At 41.8% G+C, this 27,806-nt stretch overlaps 1 protein-coding gene across 1 annotated transcript in view; it reads left to right on the top strand.

The window, feature by feature from the left end:
• Ccdc148 (coiled-coil domain containing 148) overlaps nt 1–9,369 on the top strand; it is a 183,808-nt gene extending 174,439 nt beyond the window's left edge. The window contains exons 12-14 of the mRNA XM_032903324.1: nt 2,855–2,972; nt 5,034–5,174; nt 8,951–9,369. Of these exons, the coding sequence (XP_032759215.1) occupies nt 2,855–2,972; nt 5,034–5,174; nt 8,951–9,097 (406 nt within the window). The 3' untranslated portion in view covers nt 9,098–9,369. The remainder of the gene's footprint in view (nt 1–2,854; nt 2,973–5,033; nt 5,175–8,950) is intronic.
• Nucleotides 9,370–27,806: the final 18,437 nt, after the last annotated feature.

The following is a 27,806-nucleotide window of genomic DNA, read 5'->3' as shown; positions in this document are numbered from 1 at the left end:
TGCCACATTCTCATTTGCAATTTCTTCCTCACCAGTCAAGCTCCCCTGGCAAGGACCACTATTACTTCCCACAAAGCAGACAAAAAAAAAAAAAAAAAAAAAAAAAACTTTGTTGCAGACAAAGCAACCTATATGTCCCACAGGAAGAAAAACTTTCCAAGGTTCTGAGAATTAGCATATGGTAATTGGCAAGTCCCAGGGTATCTTTTAATTGAACCTTCCCAGAAGTTCAAGTAGCTCGTACTCAGTGCTGAAATTGAGTAGAACCTCATTAGGGAGGTTGTGTCGTGTCACGCCTTAGTGAAGATGGAGGGAATGGGAACTACAGCTTCCCACATGGAGGCAGGCAAGACAGAGAGCATGCTGATCTGCGGCCCTTGAACCCACAGTTGGGCTGGCACTATGACCACGACCTTCAAAGAAGGCTAGGATTGCCCTTCTCGGATCCCATAGTAACCTTCCTCTTTCATGAGCTTTTCTTCCGTCCTCACCCTATGCTTCTCCTTCACTGCCATTTCATAAGCAAGCAGAATTTCAAGAATATTCCTCCCCAAAGCACATCTGAGGAAACAAAATGTCCTCCAGGCTCAGCCCGCCACGGCTTCCCTGCACCGCTCTGCCTGGGTTCCATGCTGTCTGTGACTAGGACGAGACCAGAAAGGTGTCCATTCTCAGGCCCCCACCCCACCCTTACGTCTCTTCCTCTCTGCTCTCACCACTCCTGGCTTCTCCAAAATCCTCATCCTGTGGACGCAGCTCAAATGCCCTTCCTCCGTGAGGCTCTTCTTATGTACCTCAACAATCCAACAAATGGCCACCTCACTTTCCTGAAACACCAGGGGACCACATTTGTACCTGCCTGCCAAGTCTGAGAACTTTGTTTGGTTCTCAGGCATGTCTTGCTTCTATGTTAAGTTATAAACTTCTATTCCCTGCATGCCCACACTGTCTAGCACAGTAGGTGTTTTGAGGACACTTGATGTAAGAGGAGAGATCAAGGGAAAAGGACAGCACAGAGGTTAACTGCAGGGGACAGGACAGTGGGGGCACCACTAAGCTGTGGTGCTGAGAACAGTCATTCTGGGTTACATTTCTGCTCTGCTACTTAACGCGAACGAGACTTTGGACAAACCACACCGTTTGTCCGTGCCTCCATTTCCATACCCGTAAAAGACAAAATTATATATACAAAATTATACCCTCTACCTGTGATTGTTGTGAAGTGTCTAAAAAGAAAGGATCGTAGAGCACTTAGTACAAGACCTCGGCCTTCTGAGCGCTCAGCACGTATCGGAATCTCCAGCATGGAGGGCCAGCAAAGACACCTCCATAGAAAAGACTGCTGTGGACACTGAGGGCGAAGGGCGTCAGTGACTAATGTGACAACACGAATTAAATCTAAGCTGCTGCCTGTAGAAAGCTAGCACGGCCCCATCTTCCTGAGAACTCAGGCGAATCTCCTCCTCTTAAGCCAATATAATGGCCTTGACAAGAAGACAGCAGTAATCGAGGTTACTTGATGCTCAAATAGGGGCAGCAGAGAGTGATAGTGTGTTTTATAAAACCAAGGATATGTTGTATAGACTGAGGTATGGGGTAGTGGGAGGGGGTGCCTGCCTCAGCGAGGCCATGCTGAGGCATCCCCCCCCCCCAGCCATACAAAGAGTCTGCTATAGAATAGAGACTGTGGGTATGGGAAAGGGAGCTAAGAAGGGAGTAGAGGCAGAGAGAGAGAAGAGACAGAGAGGAGAGAAAAGAGACAGGAGAAAGAGAGGGAGAAGGAGAGGGAGAGAAGGAGGAGGGGAAGGGGAGGAGGAGGAGGAAGAAGAGGAGGAGGAAGAGGTAGAGAAGGTGGAGGGGGAGGAGGAGGGGGGAGGGGGGGGAGGGGAGGGGAGGAAGAGAAACTGGTCAGGAACACGTGGAGGAGGGGGAGGGAGAAAGGGGTTAGGGAGAGAAGAGAGTCAGAGAGTCAGAGAGTCAGAGAGGCCAAACAGCCCTCCCACCCCCCTCCACCCCCGCCCTTTTTTAGCCAGCCAGGCCTACCTGGCTGTTGCTAGGCAACTGTTGGGCAGAGCGTAGAAGGAATGCCTACAGAGAGGGATAGGTGAGCTCATAGCATTGAGCTATGTTTTAATGCACTCTATTTTAATGTCCGATGATCTGAAAGGAGATGGAAAACTAAAGCTGATGGAGAAAAGTCATGTTTTTGCTGCCATCTACAGATGTCAGAGTGCAGTTTGTAAAGTTTCTTAACATGCGCATAAGCCCATTTCACGGAGAGACACTGTATAGGAAGCATAGTTTAAGTTCTAGTAACCTAAATAATTTAAGCACAGTATTACAGCAATTTTATTTTACCCTGCGTTCTAAAAGTATGTGCATTTGGTCAGGGACTCAATCTCTATAGTTCCTCAAGCTGTGTTCAAACCTGTCATCTGAAGGCTGTGTCACAGCTCAGGATAGGGTGGTTATCGCTCAGGGCACCTTCGCTGTAGCTACTGCAGCTAGCCAACAGGGTCAGGGTTTAAATGGTGACAGAGAAGCCTGAACTCAGCTGGACTTTACTCCAGGCTTTCCTGCATCTCACTGGCTACTGGAATCGCTGTAGATTGCCTCTCACTATTTGGATTAAGAAATTAAACCAAGTAAAATCAAACTGTGGAGCGGTATCCCTTCTGAGAAGGCTCCAGTTGTGCTCTTATCTGTGTACTGTGTGTGTGTGTGTGTGTGTGTGTGTGTGTGTGTGTGTGTGTGACAGAGAGAGAGAGAGAGAGAGAGAGAGAGAGAGAGAGAGAGAGAGAGAGAGAGAGAGAGTATTATGGCCCACCTACCTGTCCTGTGTCTCTTTTCAAAGGGTGAAATATAGACAAGAATTGCTGGAGAAGCGTTTAATGGATAGAAAAAAATTGGCCCTTCAAGAAGTCCAGGAGGAAGAAGAGAGAGAGAGGCGACTGGAAGCCCTACGAAAACAGGTGTTTTCAATTTGGAAAGTTTCATTTGTTTTTTAATGTTTCTAAGCGTGCTAATGACATTATTACTGGGACTTAGATCATGATATCTGCTATACAAAATGTAACGTTTCCAAACTAGGACATGATTTTCATTCCCAGGAGCCAGTGAGGTTTATGTTGAACCAGGTCCAGTTTCTTGATATATTTAAAGAAGTTTATCAGGCCCATTTAAAGAGCTCTCTCCCAAGATCTAAGTGTGTCCATATCCTCTCTAGTTCATTATCCAAACAGTATCTGTTTGCATCAGTGAAACTCTGTTTCCAGTCAAAGGACTTCCCTGTCCTCAAAAATGTGGTAGAACGAGATAATCCACTCTCAAGTGGGAATCTTTGCTTGGAAAAATCCCACAGCCAACAAGCCAGTTTAAGCACTACTTTACAAATACCCCCTTTGTAAGCCCTAAAAGCTTTCCATGGCCTTGCCTAAGAAACGCGGGCAAGGTAGATAAAAGTAGATAGTCCATGGCAAATGCAGGGACTGAAGAAATCGAGACATGTGAGATATTCTCTCTGGTAATTTTTCTGAACTTTGACCCCCAGCAATTTGTTCAACTGGTAACTGCCCAGCCTAGCCAATGGGAAGTGACTGTGTAGTTCCTTTCTGAGTGAGTAGAAGTTGTACCAGCCTTGGCCTTGATTGTCCTTTAACACTGGAACAGCTGGTTAAGTATTTAACGCCAGAGAAAACTTGAATTATTTACTTAACCTGCCTTGGCTCTGTTTTCTCATCTGGAAAATGGGAATACTAAAGCCAGTACCTGCCCCATAGGTTTGCATTAACTAGAGTTCAAATTTGTGAGTGCAAAGGCCTATTCCAATGCTTCTGGGTGAAACTCCGTTTGCTTCCTCAGTGTCTCTCTGAAGTAAGTATTCTTAACACTCCTATGTTGTAAAAGCAGAAACCAAGAGGTCAGGTGGTTTTTCCAGAGTCACATAGCTGGTAAGTGTCAAATAGGACTCCTATTAAGACAGCTTTCACATCCTCCTCCTCTTCGATACAATAGACTGCAGAGATGAATTCAAAGCATAAGACTATAAATTCTGTTTATTCTATATCTGAAAATCAAATTATTCAATCATTAGCAAAGAATTACACACTATGACTTTCTGGAGACAGACTTAACGTCACAATCACTGAATATACTCATGTTGCAAATGTAACTACAGAATGGGTACTACAGGATCCATGTGGCTAGAACTCCTTCTACCCAGTAGTCCTTAAGAAAAAGAAGTCTTCAGTTCTCACCATAAAGAATCAGTGTTTAGAACTATAATATATGGCATTTGAGTTAGGAAACCTATAATGATTAAATTACATTTGACCCCAGTCATTTTATTACAGTTTGAAATGGCATTAAAATGCCATTTATATCATGCAGATTCTTGACTTGCAGAATTAATAGGCAGGTGTAGGTAATGTTGCATATTATTGACAAAATTAGTGGCTTCTTTTCATTAAGATCTGGGTCAGAATAGTTATTACTGTGTAGGACAAGGACTTCATGGTAAAATGACTCTCCAGCTTTATAGTCAAAAGGTGATGCATTGTCTATAACAGTCCCGAGAAATCCACTCTCCTAGTACAATGGAAGTGCACCCAGCTTGCCCAGCAATGACTGCACATCGACTGTACCAGAAAACCTCATGTGCTGATACTCATAACCACAGGTGGATGGCTGCTGAAATATGAATCTTTGTTGCTATCTGCCATTTTCAAGGGGGTTTCCAATGTCCGATTGCCTTTGACTTTTATCACACAGATGAATATATATAATCTGAAATCAATCATAATTATGACTAATCGTTAACGGGTGGTTATAATTGTTAATGTTTTGTTTGACATGTGTTGTATCTCCTTTGTTAGTATCTGGGACTGGCCTGGGTTTAATATTCCTTTGCTCTTTCCGCTACTGTTTCAGACGTAATAAAAGTTTTGTAATGGTCACTAAGCAAACCCATAATCTTACCCAGAAGCCTTTGGCTTGTATCCCCACTTGAGCGTCCCTGCTTTCTCCTCCCTCAGGTTGCTGTCGCTGTCCGGTCTGATCCAGTTAGAATGATGTCAGAGACACTGGCCTGGAAAGCTCGGACAGGCGCTGTGAGTGAGGAAGAATTCACTCTTCAAAAGCCGCTCTTCACCCTGACCACATACAACGAGCAGCAGGTACTTAGGGGAACTGGCAGTCCTGGTGCAGAGGCCACGCAGAGAACTGGAGGAACCGTTCAAGCGTGCGCTCTGAGTTACTAATGATTTTTAATATTTACCTGGAAAGAGCCTGGACTATATTAGCATATTTTCTATTTGTAAGTAATAAACCATAATTGCTGTATGAATCTAAATGTTATAAAGGTGTGACATAAAACAAAACAGTTCAAAAACATATCTGTCACTGAAAGAGGTTTTGTAACATTTTATGCAAAAGTCATTGATTAAAAAAATGGTCACTGGTATTTCTTTCAGGTTCAAAGATTTCTCTGTTGTATTATAAGTTTATATTCTAAATTCATGGCATAGATACTATCAAATAAGCATCTAATGAGACCGACAGGCAAGTACTGAAGACAGCTATCCCAAGTTTTGTTCTTCGAGCTAAGGATAAAGCATTTTCTATGGCAGCACCATCAAGGGATCTTGGAGCTGTTTGCAGGAGTTTAGAATGTGTCTTGGTTGTGGCTGGAACTGAGAAGAGAGATTTAAAAGAATTTTTAGCAGAGAAGGGTAGGAAAGGAGACATAGGAATGAATGGATATCACCCAAATTAAGTAAGTAAGCAAGCATTCATGAGTTTTACAGAACTAGGGAGAGCACGCCAATATCTCAAGAAACCTGTTGCCAAACGAGTTCAAAGTACCTCCCCTGTGTGCTGCATACTTGATGGTGAAAATTTCATTCATTAGTAATCAAATATTTATGAAATAGACACTGTTATTCTGGTTCTGTGCAAGAGTGTAGCTCTTGGCTCCACCTAAATGGGCCAGACTGATCCTTCCCGAGAGAAGTGACTCTCTAGGTTAAGAAGGGAAGCATTACATTCAGAGGTAAAGCACAGTGTGAAGCCAGTTCTGTGCCCAGTGTGAGGAGAGAAGGGAGAACTCTGCCCGGGAGGTTAGAGAGATGGCACTTCTGAGCATAAGCAGAGTTTCCGATCTGGGGCAGTTGTTACTAAACTCATTCACGGCGATTTACAGTTTAAAGGGAAAAGAGGCTGATGTGCACAGGGAGAAGAATTACTTTTAGGGACGTGTAGGTATATCTCTCCCTAGAACCAGCTATGATAGTACAAAGGCAACTGGCCCCTACACAGGCGAAACTAAGGGGAAGGAAGAGTCCTAAGGCTCTGGGCCAAGCTCTCAGGGGTTTCCCAGACAGAAAAGACTGAGAGAAGGCCTTTCGCTGAATGTCTTCACTGTGAGACGGAGGCACCCGCACAGGATAAGTGCTGAAATGAGAATGGAAACTTGGGCTCGGGCCCAGCTGTGGTACACAGGAAGCCTTTTCACTCAGACATCTGACCTTTCTCCCGTGACCAGACATGCTATTTTAAAGCAGGTAAGTTAAATAGTGACATTTGTATTTTATCCTCGGATCTTGAATGGGAAATAGTTGGACGTTGAGGGGAGAGGAGTGGAAGTGGTGGTGAAAGAGTCATGCGCAGCTCTGACTGGAGCGATGGGGGATGGGGGCGGTAAAGGAATCGAATCGAGGAGGACTCCAAGCTCGACAAGCACCGCAGTTGCGCATTGTGGATTCAAATCCACACTCGAGATTTACCGGCTGCGTGCACTCGCCTAAGCTATTAACATCTTTATGTTTGTTTCTTTCATCTTTAAAATAATTACTTGCAAAGTTCTTCTGGGGATTGGAAATAATAAATATCAACTGCCTAGGATATTGCCTGATACTCGGCAGTGATTCAACAAATTATTGCTACATAAGAACTGAACAGAAGGAAAAACAAGTCTGGGGGGAGGAGATTTGTTTTGTCCGTGTCACGTTTAGGGTGAGGGGGTCTAAAGCATCCTTTCAAAAAACTGATTACCAGCCTCTGGGGAGGAGAAACCTCTCTCTTCATTTACTTTTTACTCAAAAATTGGATAATGAAAAAAAATTGAAGGCGCCACAGCCCTTGGTGCTGGAGAAGGAGGAGAATCCTGAAGAGAATTCGGGAGTAAACAGCAGCAGATCATAGAGGGAGTGGGAGTCCTTGAAAGTGGCTCAGAATACATGGGGACAGAGGAGAAGCCTGGGAACAAGGCTCAGACGGTTTTTTCTCAGACCTTTGGGTTATTCCGGCCTTGTGCTTCTCACTACCCCAGCCCTGCTTCTGATTGGTTGTCATTGAGTCTTCCCTTTAGACTATGTCTGACAGTTAGGTCGTCTCTACTCCCAGACAGGTTTAAGTATTTATTACCTCATGTCTAGACAGTCAGAGTAGCCTCCTGACCTTTCCCTCCCTCCATCTCTTTTTCTTCCCCCACCACCTTAATTTATTCCGACTTTATGATCAGATTCATCCTATGTGGCCACACTTCGATGCTAAAAGCAGAAACAAACACTGTGGGGCTAGGTAGCACAGCCTTCAAGGCTACGAGATCCAAATTTCAGTCCGAGCGTCCTTTTCCCCCCAAGCTCCTCAGTGGCACAGTATTCTGCCCAAACTCGCCTCATCCTAAAATTGACCTGCTTTACCTCAACGTTTGTATGTGAGGCCTCCCTGTTCGATTAGGTCCCTCTTCCTCCCTCTCTGACTGCTGGAAAGATTAAGTCAGACCTAGAGGCTGCCCTGGTTGTTTCTTACCTGAGAGCGTCCTCCTGCCAGCAGCACCACCCCCCCCCATGTTTCACTACATGAGGCAGCGTCACACATTAGTTACCTGGGAACCTCCCATCGCTCCCATTCAGTCAGGAACTCGTGGAGGAAGCAATTTTTAGAAACTCACGACTGTGTCTCTTAGGAAGTTGGGTTACATTAGACTGGGGTAAAATGTCCATATGTGGTCATCTCTTATCCGGGCACCACCTAGCAACCCACAACTTCCCACAACTCTAGCTCTAGGCGTGATTACCAAATTAACCAAGACCACTGGATTCCTGTTACCCGTGCCATCACCTGATAAGACATAATTTGGACAAATACATAAATATTATTTGCAAGAATGATCAATTCTGGGCTGGAGAGATGGCTCAGTAGTTAAGAGCACTGACTGCTCTTCCAGAAGTCCTGAGTTCAAATCCCAGCAACCACACGGTGGCTCACAACCATCTGTAATGAGATCTGATGCCCTCTTCTGGTGTGTCTGAAGACAGCTACAGTGAACTTATATATAATAAATAAATAAATCTTTAAAAAAATTACCAATTCCACAGCTACATTTCTTCTGATTGTTATTTTACAATTTGATTTTTAATAATGCAGGATTCATTAAGTAGCTTCCCACACCTTCCCCTAGCCTCTGTCAGCACTACACCCCTACATGGTACATGTATGTGCAGGCAGACACACACTCATACACTTAAAACTAGGGCTCTCTTAAACAACAGCTCCTGAAAAATATATTCCAAAGATTGATTTATCTATTAAAGCAGATTTATGTTATAATCCTTTATCTATATGATTCCAGCCAGCAATAAATAACCACTAATAGTACTGAAAGTAAGGTTCCTTTATTATTTTTAAAATAATATATTGTATCTGATTGTAGTATATAATATTGAACTCACTTTACGTTGAAAACAAGTAATGCACTGGAAAGTGACAGTGTAAACCACAGTTTGGACATTTCTAGTGGAAACTCTGCAGTCACAGAACTCACAAGCTTTACTGTCATCTGACCATCCACCTTTAAAGATGTGCAACTTGGAAAAATGAGCGTGAGTGGTAAGATGTGCTTCAGCTAAACGAGTCAGTGTTTGCTTAAATCCCATTTTTTTGTCTACAGATCATTTCTGATCCTCGACTTCGATTTGAGTTAGCACTCCGAGAAGCTGGACTCCATAAAACGCAGTACGCCAAAGAGATGCTACCGAAAATTGGTCCTCAGAAGCCTCCAAGGAAGGATACAGAATCAACGGTGTTCAAGATCTAGAGGGTACCTGCGAACAAACACTGTGTGGCTATGGAAAATGACGGTTACTGCTGCTAAATGCCTAAAAACCACTGCACATAGAAATCATAGCATTTATTAAACAACTTTCCCTTTTGTATCTTCCAAGTTTTGGTCACTATTTGACTTTTCTTTCAATAATATGTATTATTACCAAATTTACTAAAATTATGAGACTTTTGTATATATGTTGGCATTTGGTAGGTGGTTATTTTGAAGTGTTTTTTTTTTTCTATAAAGAAGAGCTAAAATAACCATTTGCAAGATTTGTCTATTCCACTGGTACATGCGTCGTTTCGGCTTGTTATCTCAGTATTTGACTTTTAATTATGGAAGCTTCATTGTCGTTAATACTGCTATTGTTTCTTGGTTATTCTACGAGGAGAGTCAACCTTTCTCTGAATTTAGCAATCAGTTTGGTGCATCATGTTTATTGCAAACCAATTATCTAAACAGTCTCGGTTTGCAAATTTGGCTTAAAAGGAAACTAGACGTAGTGTCTCCATCACGGGAAAACCTGATTTATACCGGAAAGACACGGCAGTGTGGTCGTTTAGAAGAAAAAACTGAAATTTTATGATACTTGAAGTGTTATTAAAAGTTCCTAATTATCTAAAAAAAATACTTAGATGAATTTCTTGGAGAGGAGTATCTCACATAAAGCTTGCCTATAAATCTTTGGCTACTTCTAAAAGGAAGCAAGAAAAAATTTCAGCAAGAAAATGTGTTCTTAAAACTTCTAGTTGCTAATAGTAGTAGGATGACTGGTTGCTTTTTTTCCTTTATTTTTCTTTGCTGCCATTCCATGGGAAGCAGGAGCGTCAGAGGTTCAAGGTCACCCTTGGCTATGTAGTCAGTTTGCAGCCAGCCTGCAACACAGGAGACCCTGTTTAGAAAAAGAGAGAGGGAGAGAGGAAGATAGGAGAGAGCAGGTGAGGATTGATAAGGGGAGATGAAAGAGAAAAAAGGACACCGCAGAAAACAGGCTGATTGGGGCTCTTCATGACCCCTCTCGGCATTGCAAGTGTTAGGGAAATCAGCCCAGCCTGTCAGGGCACATTGCTTTCTATGTAAGAGTTCTACAGAGGGAAAGATCTTATCCACAGCCTGGGATTCGTTTCAATGCTTCTCTACTTCAGCTCTTTACAGCACTATAGTATCTCATCGAAGAGTGGAGAAATGACTTCTTAGGAAGAGGTGACTGGGCACGGATTTGTCTTGGGGGTCTGTCTAGGGGTCAATGTGTTATTTTATGGGGCCCTGACTATAATTCCTGAGTACACACTGAGTGCTTAGCATTAATATGTGCTGTCCATGTGATACTTGATCATCCTCGCAGCCTTATAACAGGATTCTTGTCATTTTAGAGATCTAGAAACAAGTTCAGATGGATGAAATAATATACACTTGTCAGTTGCCTTCAAATAGAGACCTTAAATGAGTGTGGTGAGTCCCACCATTTTTAAGTGAAGTGAAAGAAAATAGTCTGAAATCTGAAAAGATAAAAATGCTTATTCATATCCTCAGTGAACGGCCAGTGCCCACTCACCAGGTGGTCAGCATCGCCAATGAATGTAGTAGCCACAGAAAAGTAGGAAGACTGGGCATGGTGGTACAGGTCTGTAATCCCACATATATAGGTGGAGGCCAATCTGGGCTCCATGATGCCTCCAAAGGTATCCAATATCACCAAAGCCAAAGGAGCACAAAACCGCTGGAGGGTAGAACCCTCTGACTTAGGAGCACTTGGGAGGTGGAAGCAAGGAGATCAGAGGTTCAAGGCCAGCCTCAGCTATAACCAGTCTGAGGCCAGGTGGGGCATACCAGCCATTGTCTCTAAGAAAGAAAACAGGAAGCATGTGTTAGTGTGGATCAGAAAACTTTCCCCTGGCTGCTGAGGTGACTTTCTTACAACCTTTGATCCAGCAACTCTCCATCTAGATGCGTGCTACGGGGAGGCTCTGCACCAGTGTGTAGGGAGGAAGACACTGGGCTTCGCAAAGGAAAACAAACTACATTTCATCAGTAGCAAACTGGACGGACAGAAAAACTGTGATATATTTGTTTATAGAATCACATATCACAAAGGAAATGGGGAGAAATTTATAGATATGGACATAATATTTACCAAAAGGGGTGAGATGTCATATTTCATTTATCTAAAGAACAAAATCCTGCCAAGGTATTCTGTATTGCTTATGGATACAAGGAAGGCTCATGGAATAAAGAAATGAAATAAAATAAAATAAAGTGGTGATTACCCCAGGCGGCTAGGGAGACAGACAGGACTGAAGAAGATCCACAAGTCCCCAAAACTGTTGTATTGCTTAACCAGGGATGTGGTTACAGCGTTTCTGATCATTTGGGACATATATATATATATATATATATATATATATATATATATCATACCAGGAAGCTCATAACTACATATCTATATATATACACACATGCATATATATATATATATATACACACACACACACACACACACACACATATATATATATATATATATACGTATATATAGTTACAGGCCAAGTATAGTCCAGAAAAATGAAAAAGGAATACAAAAGAAGGAAACAATTAAAAGCATCATTTGTTCATATACATGGACATCAACAATAGTCTTTTCAGTAAGTTCTAGAATATAGCCCCAATCTGCATACATTTCTGAGGTAGGAAGACCTGTCTCTTCTTGGGAATCTTGCTTTCTTGACATATAGAATTCCCTTAATATTCTTGTTCCCCAGTAGAGTGCCCTGTTACACTTTGGTCCCTGCTGGCTTAGTTTTCCTGGATGCCTTGAAAAAGAGAGGGGGAGGGAGGGAGGGAGGGAGGGGAGGAGAGAGAGAGAGAGAGAGAGAGAGAGAGAGAGAGAGAGAGAGAGAGGCCTAAGAACATCAAACATTATATTGTTGTGTTCATGTGTGAATGTGTATGCATGTGTATTGGGTTATAACAATAACAAACATGTGCTCCTTGGTAGTGCTCTAAAACGAATTGAAACTGTGCTGAAGAGATGGCTCAGCAGGAAAGGCCATGTGCTGCTCTTGGTTCTCAGTACCCATACCAGGAAGCTCATAACTACCTATAACGCCAGCTCCAGGGGGTCTCTTGACAAATGCACGCACACACACACACACACACACACGCACGCTGCACGCAAGACACACCTTTGCACTGCACACTATTAACAAATGCATGTGCACGCATGACCTTTTTCACCACTTTAAAATAAATCTCAAAGGAAGGAGGAAGAAAGGAAGGAAATAAGGAAGGAAGGAAAAATTACTACCTTTGATGATATCCTCTGATTCACCTCTCAGGTTTTGAGGGTCGTGGCTGCCTCCATTCGGAAGAAGACTGCATTATCTGTCTTGTAGGAAGGCCCTTCCGTCCTCCTGAATTCAGTCTGGGCTCCCTCTTCGCTTCCTCTTGAGGAAGGTACTGCACTCACATGGGTTTCCAGTTTCCTTCCTTCCCAATGCTACAAGAACTCCGTTGTTCACTTCCTTATATCTTTAAGCCTTCCTTGAGTTTACAGATACGTTGGAATAAATCCCAGAGTTTGAATGACTCTCTGTCAGCCCCATTCAGTCCTCTAACTACCTCTCAGCTACTTCTTGACAAGGAATTCCTTCAATGAGTTCCCTGTAGACCCTGGAAACCTCTCCTTTCTCCCCATTACTGTTTCACACTCAGATCCAGCCTTGTGCTGTTCTGGTTCTGTTCTTAGCTAAGTCACCAACGAATTCCATGCTTGCAAATGGCGAGCTTAAACCTCTGTCCCACTGACTTGGAGGCAGCTTTTGGTCCAGGTGGCAGCATCCCACCTTGGAACAATTTCTTCCCCTGGTTTCTGTTACTCTACCTGTTTTCCTTCCTGCTACGTTGTCTGTGTCTCAGCTTCCTTTGCCAACTCCCCAACTTCTACACATGGGAGTATTGTAGGATTGTATCCTTTAGGCTGATTGTGCTTTGCTGTGGCCGCCCACGGGGACATCCTTAAACCTTATTGCTTTACCTTTCATTAGTTTGGGGGCATCTTTTAATATGTCGTCCGTCCTTGCCTTCTCTGCCTGTTCACCGCTTGGTATTTATTTATTGAAAAACAAACATTTACACGTAGCACTTCCTACAGCACACTTTGCCCCTCCTCTTCCACCTCTGGCCTCTGCACACATCTTGGAGCTGATACCTGAGGCTAGCTTTATCCAATACGATTCTGACTCTCCTCTATTCTTCCCTCCAACACACGTCCTTTGACTGCATATTCTCCCCAATCCATCGGTGGGTTGAGCATTTGGATGTTTTGGGAAATTTTTACTACTGCTAACTCTCTGTGCTGAGAGCCATTAATTAACCACGTGGTTGATGTACTGTAGGGATTAGTTTCTGTCAACCTAACACAAATCTAGACACACCTGGGAAGAAGGAACCTCAAAACCGAGAAATTGCCTCCATCAGATTGGCCTCTGGGTATGTCTCTCGGGCGTTTTACTGATTGCTAGCTGAACTAGAAGGGTCCCCCTCCAGAGTGGACAATGTCCGGGCCTGGTCTATGTGAGAAAAGTAGCTAAGTAGGCTAGGGGGCATAAGTCGGTGAGCAGCATTCCTCTGTAGCTTCTGCTTGAGGCAGATGCCTTGAGTTCCTGGCTGAAAGTCTGTGTGACCTGTAAGATGATATAACTCGCTTACTTCCCAAGTTGCTTTTGGTTCCAATGGCAGAAGGCATGCTGGGACACATCTACAGTATAACACGCCTTCCCCTCCGTTGCTAAGACCCTTAGATGAAGAAAAGTTTTTTCTTCTTTTCATATTTGGTGATACAAGAGATGAAGCTAAGCAGTTTGTTTGCTTTTTAATTTTTTTAAAATAATGAATTGGTTTTCTGACAGCCTCCAAAGATGATTGATTTCATTGTATCTTCACGGTCATGGACTTTTAATATGTTTGGTCTCATAATCTATCGAAGAGTCATTCTTTTTCATGTTCCAATTATCTCCTTCTTGCCCAGTAGCTCAGGCATTCTGACTAAACAATCTTGTAGATGCAATACCCCATGCTGTTCCAGTTTCTATTGCTCTGTACAAAAAACTGTGCTCAAAACTGGTTGGCTTTTTATCTTTCATCACCCCGAGTTTTGATTTGTTACAGACTCCGGAGTCTGTACTAATCCCTTATCACTCTTATAGCAAATTACCATAAAGTTACAGGCTCCTGCACTACGGTGTACTCGGTTTTGGATATCTGACATCAGAATTGGATCTGCAATCTAAAACCAGGCTGTGAGCAGGGCAGTGCTGTTCTCTGGGGCTCAAGGCAGAATCTGTCATTTTGAGTTTCTAGACCTGCTCATCATCCTTAGTTTGGGGTCCCCTTCATTTGTCTTCAAACCAGAGGTGACAGGGTGTATCTTCTGTCTCTTTTTCTTCCATTAGTAAGGATTCTTGCAATGACTATGAGCACATACTAGTCAGGACAATCTCTTTACTTTTAAAGTCAGGTGTTTGGTAATCCTGCTGTCATTTGCTGTGTAACTCAGCCACAGGTCATAGGGAGACAGGATGTCTGAAGTCATTTTCTGCCTGCCACAAGGTGTTTGATACAGCACAGTCAATTGCTAGTTGAGGCCATAGTTATCTCAAATCTCGGCTTGGCTCCATGGTCAAGCAGACTCCCTGGCACCCTTGGCTCCTGCCTGTTGGCTAGGAGCTCATCTGAGCCAGACACCAGGCCCGATATATGTGCTCTCCATATGTGCTGGGTTCCAAGAAGAAACAGAGACGCAAGCATGTTAAAGCTCTGAGGCCTGTGGGGTGCTGCTGGAACTGGCCCGATGTGTATCTGCATTCCTCAAAGTCACCCCAGCGCTCTCCCAGATGCAAAGGAGCTGAGAAATGAGCTCTCCTTATCCACGATATATGGCAATGGCCAGCCTCCACTGTAAAAGAGTTATGTGAGTTACAAGATACTTTACCACCATGTTTCAACATGTTGTCACATTTGTCACTGGGCATATCAGAACAATCCGGGCTCCTTTACACTTTTTCTCCTGACCCAGAGTCAGACTTTTCTCTAACAAGCTCAGGGTCTCATTGGTTGGAAATAGTATATCAGTACCTGAGTTTGGATCCTTAGGTTCCCATAGGGCTACTGGGTTGACCTATTCTAGGCCCTTTTTATGAGCATTGCTCAAATACACATTCATGTGCAAGCATGTGCATTCCCATATGCATACATATATGCACTAAACAGACCCATAAGATCACATATATTATCAGTCCATTCTGTTATTATTTCTCATTTAAATTCCATGGGGTGTTGCTTCATGTGTTCCGCTTTCAAATGCATCTTCCTTTGTCCTTATGGAGGATTTGGATGCTTTTTGACGAGAAGTCAAAATATGACATCATTCCTCATTGTATTATTCCACACTTTGTGCACATAACAGACAAGATAAAATGCCAATATGACAGCAGCAAATTCTTTAGCTGTGTACATCACACTCTTTTTTCTTTTGTTATGCATCCATTATATTTTTGTTGCTGGGAATTATATAAATGTTATACACTCTCCATTAGCTCCTAAGTTCTTTTCTAAAATTTTTCTTTGCAAATTCGTTTGAAAATACAATAGCATATATATATATATATATATATATATATATATATAATCCCTCCATTTTTGTCCCCAGCTCCATGTTCAACTCTCCCAGCACACATACTTCATCCAACTCCATGTCCTCTCTTTGCTAAATAACCTACTAAGGGACTAGAGAGATGTCTCAGAACTGGCTGTACTCCATCCATAGAACCCAGGTTGAAACCCAATTTCTGCTTAGCGGTTCACAACTGTCTATCTGTAACTCCAGTTCCAGGGGCTCTCCCTCATTCCCTCTTCTAGTTTTTGAGGGCATCAGGCATACAAGTGGTGCAAGGATACACACGCAAGCAAAGCATCCATACACATAAAATACAATTTAAAAAATATTAAAAATATAACTCATCTGGATCGCTGCCCTCTACAAAAAGAAGCTCCTATGAGCCAGGCAGAGAGCAGCCCAGGCCTATTGAGTACAAACATGAACATCTGGAAGGCCACTTACCAACATGGCCATTGGACAAAGCAGCAACGGTAAATCGACCCAGGGCTGGACCTCCACCTTCATCTCACTTTGTAAGTCAGCATGTTTTGCTGATGCCAGTGAGTGCCATTTTAGCTTTCCATTTGTCATTCTGGTGGGCCATGTCCTGTTTGAAGGACGATTCCTTAGGAGTTGCTTGTGGAAACTGTGTTTTGACTACGTTAATAACTCTGTGTTGGAGGCCTTTATAGTTGCAAATCCGTTTTCCCAGGGAATAAAATGCCATATTTACATTTTCTTCCCTTAGCATAAATGTCAGGAGACCGGTTGTAAACGGTTTTCTCTCCCCGACAATTTACTTCATCGTGTTTGCCTGACTGCACAAAGCTTTTCCCTGCTTTCCTTATGATGTAATAGTCACTGGATTCCTGCTGATGCCAGGGCCTTGGCTGGTCACAGTCAGCAAAACAGTTCCCTCTTATGACACAGATCCGAATGTGTTCCAGGGATTGTTAATGAATTATGCTTCTTCAGTATTTGTTGTATTATTAAAATTTTTGTTCCCCCCAGGGGGGCCTCTTAACTATGCTATTCTGATCAGTTTTCTCACTGTCTCCTTGGTCCTTTGATCTCATTTCTTGATGTATATTCCAGTTTAAGAAACTTCTTGCTCGGAAATAGTTTCGACGCTACAGAAAAAGCTAAAAACCAAGAAGCCATTCACACACATACTCACACACACACACACACACACACACACACACACACACATGCACACATATTCATGTACACACATTCTATCCTCCTTATCTGTCAGTTTTTCTCTGTCTCTCTCTCTCACACATACACAAATGCACACACACACACACACACACACACACACTTTTTCCTTACCATTTGAGATTAAGTTGTCTGTGCTGTCAGTCTACATCTGCTTACTAAGGTAAGAATGCTATCTTTTCTAAGCACAGAAGAGTCAAATACAGTGAAATGTATCACTGCTGTGAAACCTTCCATTCTAGTCTCCATGATTTGTCTTCTGATCCATTTTCAGCTTTTGTAGCATCTCCCCTCACATCAGAACCCAGTCATAAATTTGGCCATTGATTTTCCTTGCTGGCCGTTTAAGTTCCTTTAATCTGGTCCATCTCCATTTTTTTAGGTTATCGAAATTTTATCTGCGGTAAATATACGTAACGTAAAGGTTACAGCGCTAGCTGATTGCAAACGTGTACTTGGACGGCACTGGGCTCCTTCACATCATTACTCCAACACTGCAGCCGTCCCTCTCTACAACTGTGTCATTTCATCCTGAAACTCTCTACGCACTAACCAAAGCCACCTTCCTTCCTCCTTCAGCCACTGGCAGCCACTACTCTAGTTTTTATCCTCGTGAATTCGTGTACTGTAAGTACATCAGGTAAGTGGAACCATGCATAATTTATTTGTGGGAAGAAAGTATTTGGCTGGCTTGGTTTAGTCACCGCAATGCTTGTGTGGGTCATCTGTATTATTCATGAGTCAGAATTTTGTTCTTTTTAAAGGCCGACTAGTGTTTTGTTGCGTGTATGTTATTCTGTATAGAGCTATTCTAAATATTGATGTATAGATAGTTTAAATCCATGCTTTCGATTCATTCGAGAGTATACCTGTGAGGGGTATCGACAGATGATGTGACACTTCTGCATTTAGTGTTTGAGGAATTTACCTGCCTCTTTCCCACAGTGCCCATCCCCAGCAGCGATACGCAGATGCTCCAATGTCTTCACATCGTTTGCAGCACATGCTATTCTACACCCCATCCCCCCTTTTACACAATAGCCATCCCGGTGGGTGTTCATCGGTGTATTGATGGCCCATTATGGTTTCAGCATGCATTTCCCTGATGAACGGCCCTGCTGATCTTTTCAGTGCGTCTTGCCCATTTGTAAGTCTTCTTTGAATAAATACATAGTCAAGTCATCTGCACATGTTTGAGGTGGGTTACCTGCTTGTCATTATTGTCCTTAAATAGTAGGAGATAATTCCATATTCTGGACATGAATCCTTGATTAAATGAATGGTCTGCAAATATGTTCTCCAGTTCCTTAGAGCTAAGATTTTTACCCTGTTGATAGTATGATACCCCTTCTCTCCTTCCCTCCCTCCCTCCCTCCCTCCCTCCCTCCCTCTTTCCCTCCCTCTCTCCCTCCTTCCTCCTTCTCTCTCTCCTTCCTCCCTGTTCTCCATCTCTGCCTCCTTTCCTCCCTCTTTTACCGCCTATGCTTTTTCTGTCACATACAAGAAGTCTTTACCAAATTCAATGCCACAGTGCTTTCCCCCTGTTTCCTTCTAAGGGTTGTACAGTCTTCTCTTGTTTACTTCTTTACTCCATTTAGAGTAGGTTTCTTACACGATGTAAGATGAGAGTGCACAGCTTAACATGTGACGACCCACTTTCCCCAGAATTGATTGTTGAAAACAGTGTCCTTATTCCATTGATTTGTCTTGGCTCCCTTGTCAAAAGTCACTTAAGCAGACATGTGAGGAGGATTTTTTTCCAGGCTACTTCCATATTCTGTTTCACTTGCCTCGTCTGTCTGTCTGTCTCATGAGCGAGGGACACACCAGCATCATACCGTTTTATTTCTGTAACTTTGTGCTGGGTTTTGGGACCAGGAAATGTGAGACCTTCCGACTATTTGGGGTCCACTGACAGTCCCTATGAATTTCAGGATACATTGATTTCTATTTCTGCAACAACAAAAATGCCACCAGAATTTTTATAAGAGTTATACCAAATCTGCAGATCACATATAGTGTGGATATAATATTGCCTCTTCCAGTGTGGAGAACTTGAAGTATCATTCCACTGGTTTGCAACTTTTATTTCTCTCAATGATGTTTTGAGCTGTTTTCCTTCCCTCGTTTGCTTTGTGACAAGTTTTACTACTCACTGGCCTGAACTGGCCGTGTGCCATAAGCTGGCCTGAAACTCTCAACCCTTTTGCTTCAGCCTCCTGAACACTGCGATTACAGGTGTGTGTTACCAGGTCCAGCATCAGTTCATAGTTTTTATTGTAAATCCTATAATAAAGGCCTCTCACCTTTGACTGAGGTGAATGGACTAAGTAAATTCCTAGTGTTAAGTCTTTAGATTCCACTGACAATGGGAATATCGTCTTGATTTTCTTTTCAGACTGTCCACTCTTCGTGCAGAACAAAGCTGAATTTTGCATAGTGATTTTGTATCTTGGTACTTCACTCGATTTGTTTATGACTTATGATGAGATCGTTGAATTAATTTATTAGTTGTGGCAAGGCAATTTTTTTGTAGAATCACAGCTTTGTAGTCTCTTCCGATGGAGCTGTCGTATTTATTCCATCTGGCCTTTTTTTATTTTTCGTGCTTAACCACCATGTCCAGAAAATCTAATACCATGTTGAACAGAAGGAGAGAGAGAGAGAGAGAGAGAGAGAGAGAGAGAGAGAGAGAGAGAGAGAGAGAACTTTGTTCCATTATCTTACAGCTAGCTAAAACCGTTAGTCATTTACCACTGAGGATGACGCTAGAGTGACTTTCCCACATGTAGCCTTTATTTTGCTGTAGAAGTTTCTTTCTAATCTTACTTTGTATTTCTTTATTATTACAAAACAACATTGAATTTTGTCAGGTGCCATTTCTGAGTCAATTTATTTATCTATCTTCTTGTTCTAAAATATGATGTTTTTTATATCCAAGAAAAATTTGATGGCTTACAACACTTTTAACTGATGGATTCAGTTGCCAGCTTTAAAAAAAAAACAAAACAAAAAAAACAAGAAAAATCATCTTTAAAATGTCCATTTTTGGGGGGGGAAGTATTCATTTTTTATTTTCAAATTGTTTCGTTCTACCCTACCTCCGTTACCTGGAGACTCCATCAGAACGCTGTGGACCCAGCTTTGCTCATTCTTGTGACCTCTCAGCTCTCACTCATAGCACACCTAATTCCTTTATGTCAGCTCTCATAGCTCGAAATAATTTCTACCTGGATCCCCAGTGACCAAGCAGGGCTAGGACTGCGGTGTGTGATTTTCACCCTCCTTCCCGCCCTCCATCCCTACCTCGCCTGTCTTACCCTCAGCCCTGAGTCTTTAGATTCCATTGTAAATGGGAATATTGACTGCTTACAGATGGCCTTCCTCCCACACTACATCCACAAAGTTCCCTGGGGACTTTGTCAGAACTCATTGTTTGTTGTGTGTGTGTGTGTGTGTGTGTGTGTGCTATTTTAATTTTTTAAATTATTCTCTCATATATTACTTCCCAACTGCAGTTTCCCCTTCTTCCCCTTGCCCCCAGCCTCTCTCCACCTCCCCTTTCCCTCAGATGCAACCCCCTTCACCACCCCTCAGGAAAAAGCAGGCTTTCTAGGGACATCAACCAATCATGGCTATAATACAATCCTGGCTGCAAGCTACAATAAGACCATGCACATACTATCACATTAAGACTGCATAAGGCAACCCAGTAGCAGGAAAAGGGTTCCACAAGGAGGCAAGAGTCAGGGACAGTCCCTGCTCTCAGGGACTTCCACAGGAAGGATTTCTACAGGACCATCAAGCTAGTCAGCCATAACTGACATATAGAGGACCTAGGTCAGATCCCTACCTGTAGGGTTTCTGATCTCTGAGAGTCTCCATGAGTCCCAGTCAGTTGGTTCTGTGAGCCCTGTACTTGTGTTCTCATGCCATCATGTTCCCTTGATGTCCCTGACCCAAGTGGTTCCTCCAGTCATTCCTCCCCATCTTCCACAGAATTCCCCAAGCTCCACCCAATGTTTGCCTGTGGTACTAAGCAGCTTCCATCGGTTGCTGGATGAAGTCTCTCTGGTCTCTTGGATGACAATTCTTCTAGGCTTCCAGGACAACTTGTAGGTCAATGATTTTATGACTGGATTGGTGTCCCAATCCCTCCAGGCCTTGCCTGGTTACAGAAGATGGCCCGCTCATGTTCCATGTTTAGCCTCTCTGGGTCTGTGGACTGTAACTCGATTGCCATTTACTTTATATGTAATAGCCACTTGCACATGAGTGCATACCATATTTGCCTTTCTGGGTCTAGATCACCTCACTCGGGATGACTTTTTCTACTTCCATCCATCTGCCTGCAAATTTCAGGATGTCATTGCTTTTAACAGCTGGACAGTACTTCATTGTGTAAATGGACCACATTTTCTTGATCCATTATTTGGTTGAGGGACATCTAGGTTTTGTTTTGTTTTGTTTTTTCTTTCCAGTTTCTGGATATAACAAATGAAGGTCCTATGATCATACTTGAGAAAGTGTCCCTGTGGTATAGTGAGACATCTTTTGGGTATGTGCCCAGGAGTGGTATAGCTGGGTCTTGAGGTAGAACTGTTCACACTCTTGTGAGAAACCTCCACATTGATTTCCAGAATGGTTGTACTAGTTTCACTCCCAGTAACTGTGGAGGAGTGTTCCTTTGCTCGGCGTCCTCATTAGCATGAGCTGCCACTTGTGGTTTTGATCTTAGCCATTCTCACAGCTGTGATATGGAATCTCAAGGCCATTTTGATTTGCATTTCCCCAATGGCTATGCATGTTGAAATTTTTTTACGTGCTTCTCAACCATTTGAGATCCTTTGTTGAGAATTCTGTTTAGATTTCTATCCCATTTTAAAACTGGATCATTTATTTTGTTGGTGTTTAGTTTCTTGAGTTCTTTATGTATTTTGGATACCAGCCCTCCGTCAGATATGGCATTGGCGAAGATCTTTTCCTATTCTGTAGGCTGCCATTTTGTCCTATTGGTGGTGTCCTTTGCCTTACAGAAGCTTTTCAGTTTCATGAGGTCCCATTTACTAGTCGTTGACCTTTGTGCCTGCACTATTGGTGTTCTGCTCAGAAAGTTCCTCTGGTGCCAATGTGTTCAACTTTCTCTTCTATCAGGTTCAGTATATCTGTTTTTATGGTGAGATCTTTAATCCACTTGGACTTGAGTTTTGTGCAGAGTGATAGACATGGATCTATTTTTATTCTTCTACAGGTAGACATCCAGTTAGACCAGCACCAGTTGTTGAAAATAGTGTCTTTTTTTTCCATTGGCTTCTTTATAAAAAACAAATCAGATGCCTATAGGTGTGTGGATTTATGCCTAGGTCTCCAATTCAGTTCTGCTGGTCAACATGTCTGTTTTTATGGCAATACCATGTGGTTTTTATTACTGTTGCTCTGTAGTACAGGTTAAGATCAGGGTGGTAATACCTCTGGAAGGTCTTTTATTGTTCAGAATTGTTTTTGCTATTCTGGGTTTTTGGTTTTTTTGTTTGTTTGTTTTGTTTTGTTTCTTTAAGTTGAGTACTGTTCTTTTGAGGTCTGTGAAGAATTGAGTTGGAATTTTGATGGGGATTGCATTGAATCTGTAGATTGCTTTTGGTAGAATGGCCATTTTTACTATTTTTATCCTACAGATTTATGAGCATGCAGGATCTTTCTATCTTCTGATGTCTCCTTCAATTTCCTTCTTCAAAGATTTGAAGTTTCTATCATGCTGTTCTTTTCACTTTCTTGACTATGTATTTTATAGTATTTGTAGCTATCGTGAAGGGTATTATTTCCATGATGTCTTTCTCAAACTCTTTTCCATTTGTATATAGGAGGGATACTAAATTTTTGTTGATTTCGTATCCAGCCACTTCGTTGAAGTTATTTATCAGCTGTAGGAGTTCTTGGTAGAATCTTTGGGGTTGCACGGTGATACTTTGACTCCTTTCTTTCAATTTGTTCCTTCTTGATCTTTTATAGTTGCTTTATTGCTCTAACTAGAATTCCAAGTACTATATTTAATTGATATGGGAAGATCGGAGTGCCTAGTCTTGTTCCTGATTTTAGTGGAATTGCTTTGAGTTTCTCTCCATTTGATTTTGGCTATAGGCTTGCAGTAAATTGCCCTTTTATGTTTATATATGTCCCTTGCATAGCTGATTGCTCCAAAAATTTTGGGTTTTTTTTGGGGGGGGTTCTTTTTTTTCTTTTCTTTTCTTTTTTTCGGAGCTGGGGACTGAACCCAGGGCCTTGCACTTGCTAGGCAAGTGCTCTACCACTGAGCTAAATCCCCAACCCCCAAAAATTTTATTATGAAAGGATGTTGGATTTGCCAAAGGTTTTTTCAGCATCTAATGAGATGATCATGTCTCCCCCCACCCCCAGTTTGTTTATATGGCATATTACATTGCTGGGTTCTTGTATTTTGAAGCATCCCTGCATCTCTAGGATAAAGCCTACTTGATCATAGTGGATGATCTTTTTGATGTGTTCTTGGATTTGGTGTGATGGTATTTTTTAAACCATGTTCTTTTCCTTCCTTTCTTAAAAAGAGAATTATTTCTTTTTATGTATATAAGTACTCTGTTGCTTTCTTCAGACACACCCAAAGAGAGCATCAGATCCCATTACAGGTGATTGTGAGCCACCATGCGGTTGCTGGGAATTGAACTCAGGACCTCTGGAAGAACAGTCAGTGCTCTTAACCACTGAGCCATCTCTCTAGCCCCTAGTTTGATAGTATTTTATTGAGTATTTTTACATCAATTTTCATGAGGGGAATTTGTAATTATCTTTCTTTGTTGAATCTTTGTGTGGTTTGGATATCAGGGTGACTATGACCTCATGAAATGGGTTTGGCAATATTCCTTTTGCTTCTATTTTGTGGAATAATTTGAGGAGTATTGGTATTAGCTCTTCTTTGACGGTCTGGTAGAATTCTGTGCTAAAATCATTTGGCCCCAGGCTTTTTTGGGGGGGGATTTTTAATGACTGCTTATATTTCCTTATAGTTATTTAAATTGTTTACCTGATCTTAATCTAGCTTTGGTAAGTGGTGTACACTTACCCAATTGTCCATTTCTTTGAGGCTTTCCAATTTTGTGGAGTACAGGTTTTGAAGTATAACATAAAGATTCCTTAGATTTCTTTAGTGTCTGTTGTTATTTCCCCCCGATTTTGTTAGTTTGGATATTCTCTCTTTGTCTTTCTTAGTTTGGATAAGGGTTTGTCAATTTTGTTGATTTTTCTCAAAGATCCAGCTGTTTGTTTCATTGATTCTTTGTATTGCTCCCTTTGTTTCTATTTTATTGATTTCAGCCCTCAGTTTGACTATTTCCTGCTGACTACTCTTCTTGAGTGTGCTTGCTTCTTTCGTATTCTAGGACTTTTGGGTATGCTGTTAAGTTACTAGTATGAAATCTCTCCAATTTCGCTATGAAGGCACTCACTGCTATGAACTTTCCTGTTAGTATTGCTATCATTGTGTCCCATAAGCTTAGGTATGCTGGACCTTCATTTTCACTGAATCCCAGCAACTCTAATTTCTTTCTTTATGCCTTGACTCAGGAGGAAGTTGTTTAGTCTCCATGAGTTTGTAGGCTTTCTGTTGTTTTAGTTGTTGTTGAAGTCCAGCTTTAATCTGTGGTGGTCTGACAGAAGACAGGGACTGCTTCGTCCTTCTTGTATCTGTTGAGACTTGCTTTGTGACCAAGTATATGATCAATTTTTGAGAATGGTCCATGAGGTGCTGAGAAGAAGGTATATTTTTTGTTAAATGTTCTGTAAATATCTGTTAGGTCTGTTTGATTCATAATGTCTGTTAGCTCCATTTCTCTGTTTTGTTTTTATTATCATTATTATTATGATATTATGACATTGATGATAATGGTATTTTAAAATCTCCCATGATTAATGTGTGAAGTTCAATATGTAATTTAAGCTTTAGTAATGTTTCATTTACAAATGTGGATATCCTTGCATTTGGGGCATAGATTGTTAAAAATTGAAATGTCATCTTGGTGAATTTTTCCTTTGATGATTATGAAATGTCCTTTCTCAACTCTTTTGATTAATGTTGCTTTGAAGTCTACCATGTTATATATTAAAGTAACTGCTCCAGATTGTAAATTAATTGAAATATTTCTATCCCCATCAAACTTCCAAATGTATGATAACCAGACTATGATTTATTTATGTAGCTTTGTGTAATTACTGAGGGATTGGCCCTAATCTATATTTCTATTCACTAATCTGTTAATTCCCAGCTATGCTCTCCAAATACTTGCTGTTTAAGTCTAAAAGGGTTATTTCTGGTCCAGCAGTCTGTCGTGAAGAGGAGGGAGCATGTGCTCCGGGGACACCATGTTTAATGGAGACCTCCTGTTTTCTCTGTCTAATTTGTCCTTTACCATCCTTCTTCTTGTGGTCCCTACCTGAAACCCACAGGCCAGTAACTCTACCTTTGTCCCTCTATTCTTCCCAGTAGTTGGCGGTAGACATTTTTAATTAACCAATAATTTTAAATATTGGAGCAAGGCTTACATAGCATCACTTGGCATACATGGGGATCTGTTCGTGGAGGCAACCAGATCTTGGGGGCCAGTATTTAGCTTTTGAATACATAGCAGCACCCGACCAGCCTCCCAACACCAGTTTGCTTCTTGGGTCCATTTGCTCGGAAAATTTTTTTCCAATGCTTTATTTACTTTGAGGTAATGTCTATCATTGATGTTGTCGTGTATTTCTTGTATGCAGCATAAGGGCATACAAGATGTATGCATATGTTTTCATATCCATATCATATACTGTGTCATTTTATTGGGGTAATTAAGTTCATTGGTGTTGAGAGATATTAATGACCAATGATTGTTAATTACTGTAATTTTGTGGTTGTGATGGTGGTAGTGTGTATGTAGTATGGTGTGTGTGTGTGTGTGTGTGTGTGTGTGTGTGTGTGCTGTGTATTGTTTCCCTTCTTTGGGTTTGTGAGTTTATTTATCTCCTGTTTTCTTGTGGGTGTAATTAATCTCCATGTGTTGTAGTTTTCATTCTACTACTTTCTGTAGGACTGTATTTGTAGATAGATATTGTTTAAATTTGACTTTGTCATGAAGTATCTTGTTTTCCTCATCTCTGGTGATTGACAGTTTTGCTGGGTATGCAGTCTGGGCTGGCATATTTGATCTCTTAGTCTGCAAGACATCTATGTAGGCCCTTCTGGCTTTTACAGCCTCCATGGAGAAGTCAGTTGTAATTCTAATAAGTTGGCCTTTATGTTACTTGGCCTTTTTCTTTTGCATCTTTCAATATTTTTCTTTATTTTGCATGTTTAATGTTTTGATTATTATGTGGCATTGGGACTTTCTTTTCTGAGCCAATCTATATGGTGTTCTGTAAGCTTCTTTTATCTTTCTAGATATGCTCTTTACAATAGGAAATTTTCTTCTATGATTTTGTTAAATGTTTTTTGGGATTTTAAGCTGGGAATCTTCTCCTTTTTCTATTCCTATTGTTTTTAGGTTTGGTCTTTTCATAGTAGCCCAGATTAGATTTAATATTTTCTTTGGTTGATGACTGTCTTACTTATGATGATGATCATATCTTCAATGCCTGAGATTCTATCTCCTGTATTCTGTTGGGATGCTTCTATCTGTAGTTAATATTTGCTTACATAGAATTTTCCATTTCCAGAATTCCCTCAGTTTGTGTTTTCTTTATTGCTTCTTTGTCCATTTTCAGGTTTGAACATTTTCCTTCACTTGTATGTTTTTTCTTGGCTTTCTTGGCATTCTTTGGTATTTATTGATTTCCTTCAAAATTTTTTGTTTCTGTTTTCCTAGAGTTCTTTTTTTATTTTATTGATTATTTTATTTATTTACATTTCAAATGCTATTCTCTTCCCAGGTAAACTTCTTCTCCGCTCCTCCATGCCTCCTGCTCCTATGAGGGTGCTCCCCCACCCAGCCCCTCCCACCCCAGTGCCCTAGCATTCCCCTACACTGGATCATCAAGCTTCCACAGGGCCAAGGGACTCCCCTCCCACTGATGCCAGATAGGGTAATCCTCTGCTACATATACAGCTGGAGCCATGGGTCCCTCCATGTGTACTTTTTGATTGCTTACATTTCTTAAAAAAGATTTATTCATTTCTTCTTGAAGGATCTCTATCATCTTAAAATGTTGGTTTTAAGGTTATTTTCTTGTGCTTCAGCTGCACTGGAATATTCAGGTCTTGCTGTCATAGATAACTGGGCCCTGGTGGTGCCATGTTGCCTTGCTGCTGTTGACTGTGGTCTTAGCCTGGCATTTAAGCATCTGACTTTGGGATGATTACAGGTCTAGGTGATGATTTCTAAGTTTGTCTGTGTTGGATAGGTATTTTGTTCCTTGGTTTCAATTTCCCCTTTGGTCTTCTGTTCTTTGTGGCCTGGAATTTCTGGCTGCTGGTATGACCTCTGATCCAGTGTATGTATGGGTCTCTGTCTAGGTTGGTGGCTGGACTTCTGGTGGCTAGCTTGGCCTTTGGTACAGCAGGTGGTCCCTGTTCTTCTGACTGGTGTGGCCTACACTTGAGCAGGGGAAGTCTACTGGAGTTGGGGGCAGGGGAACAACTGTAGGATGGGTTGTGGTGTGTGAGTGTGTGTGTGTGTGTGTGTGTGTGTGTGTGTGTGTGTGTGTGTGTGTGCATGAGTGTGTTTAGGAACTAAGTCTAGGGAATAGGGTAATTGTGGCAGGCGGGTCAGTTACCTATTCTTCTGACTGGAATTTTTTTCTTTTTTAGCTATTACTTCT

Source organism: Rattus rattus, chromosome 5 (genome assembly GCF_011064425.1).
Source record: "Rattus rattus isolate New Zealand chromosome 5, Rrattus_CSIRO_v1, whole genome shotgun sequence".
Lineage (NCBI taxonomy): Eukaryota > Metazoa > Chordata > Mammalia > Rodentia > Muridae > Rattus > Rattus rattus.
Note: the sequence above shows the minus strand (reverse complement) of the source record. Positions and strands in the feature narration are given on the sequence as shown.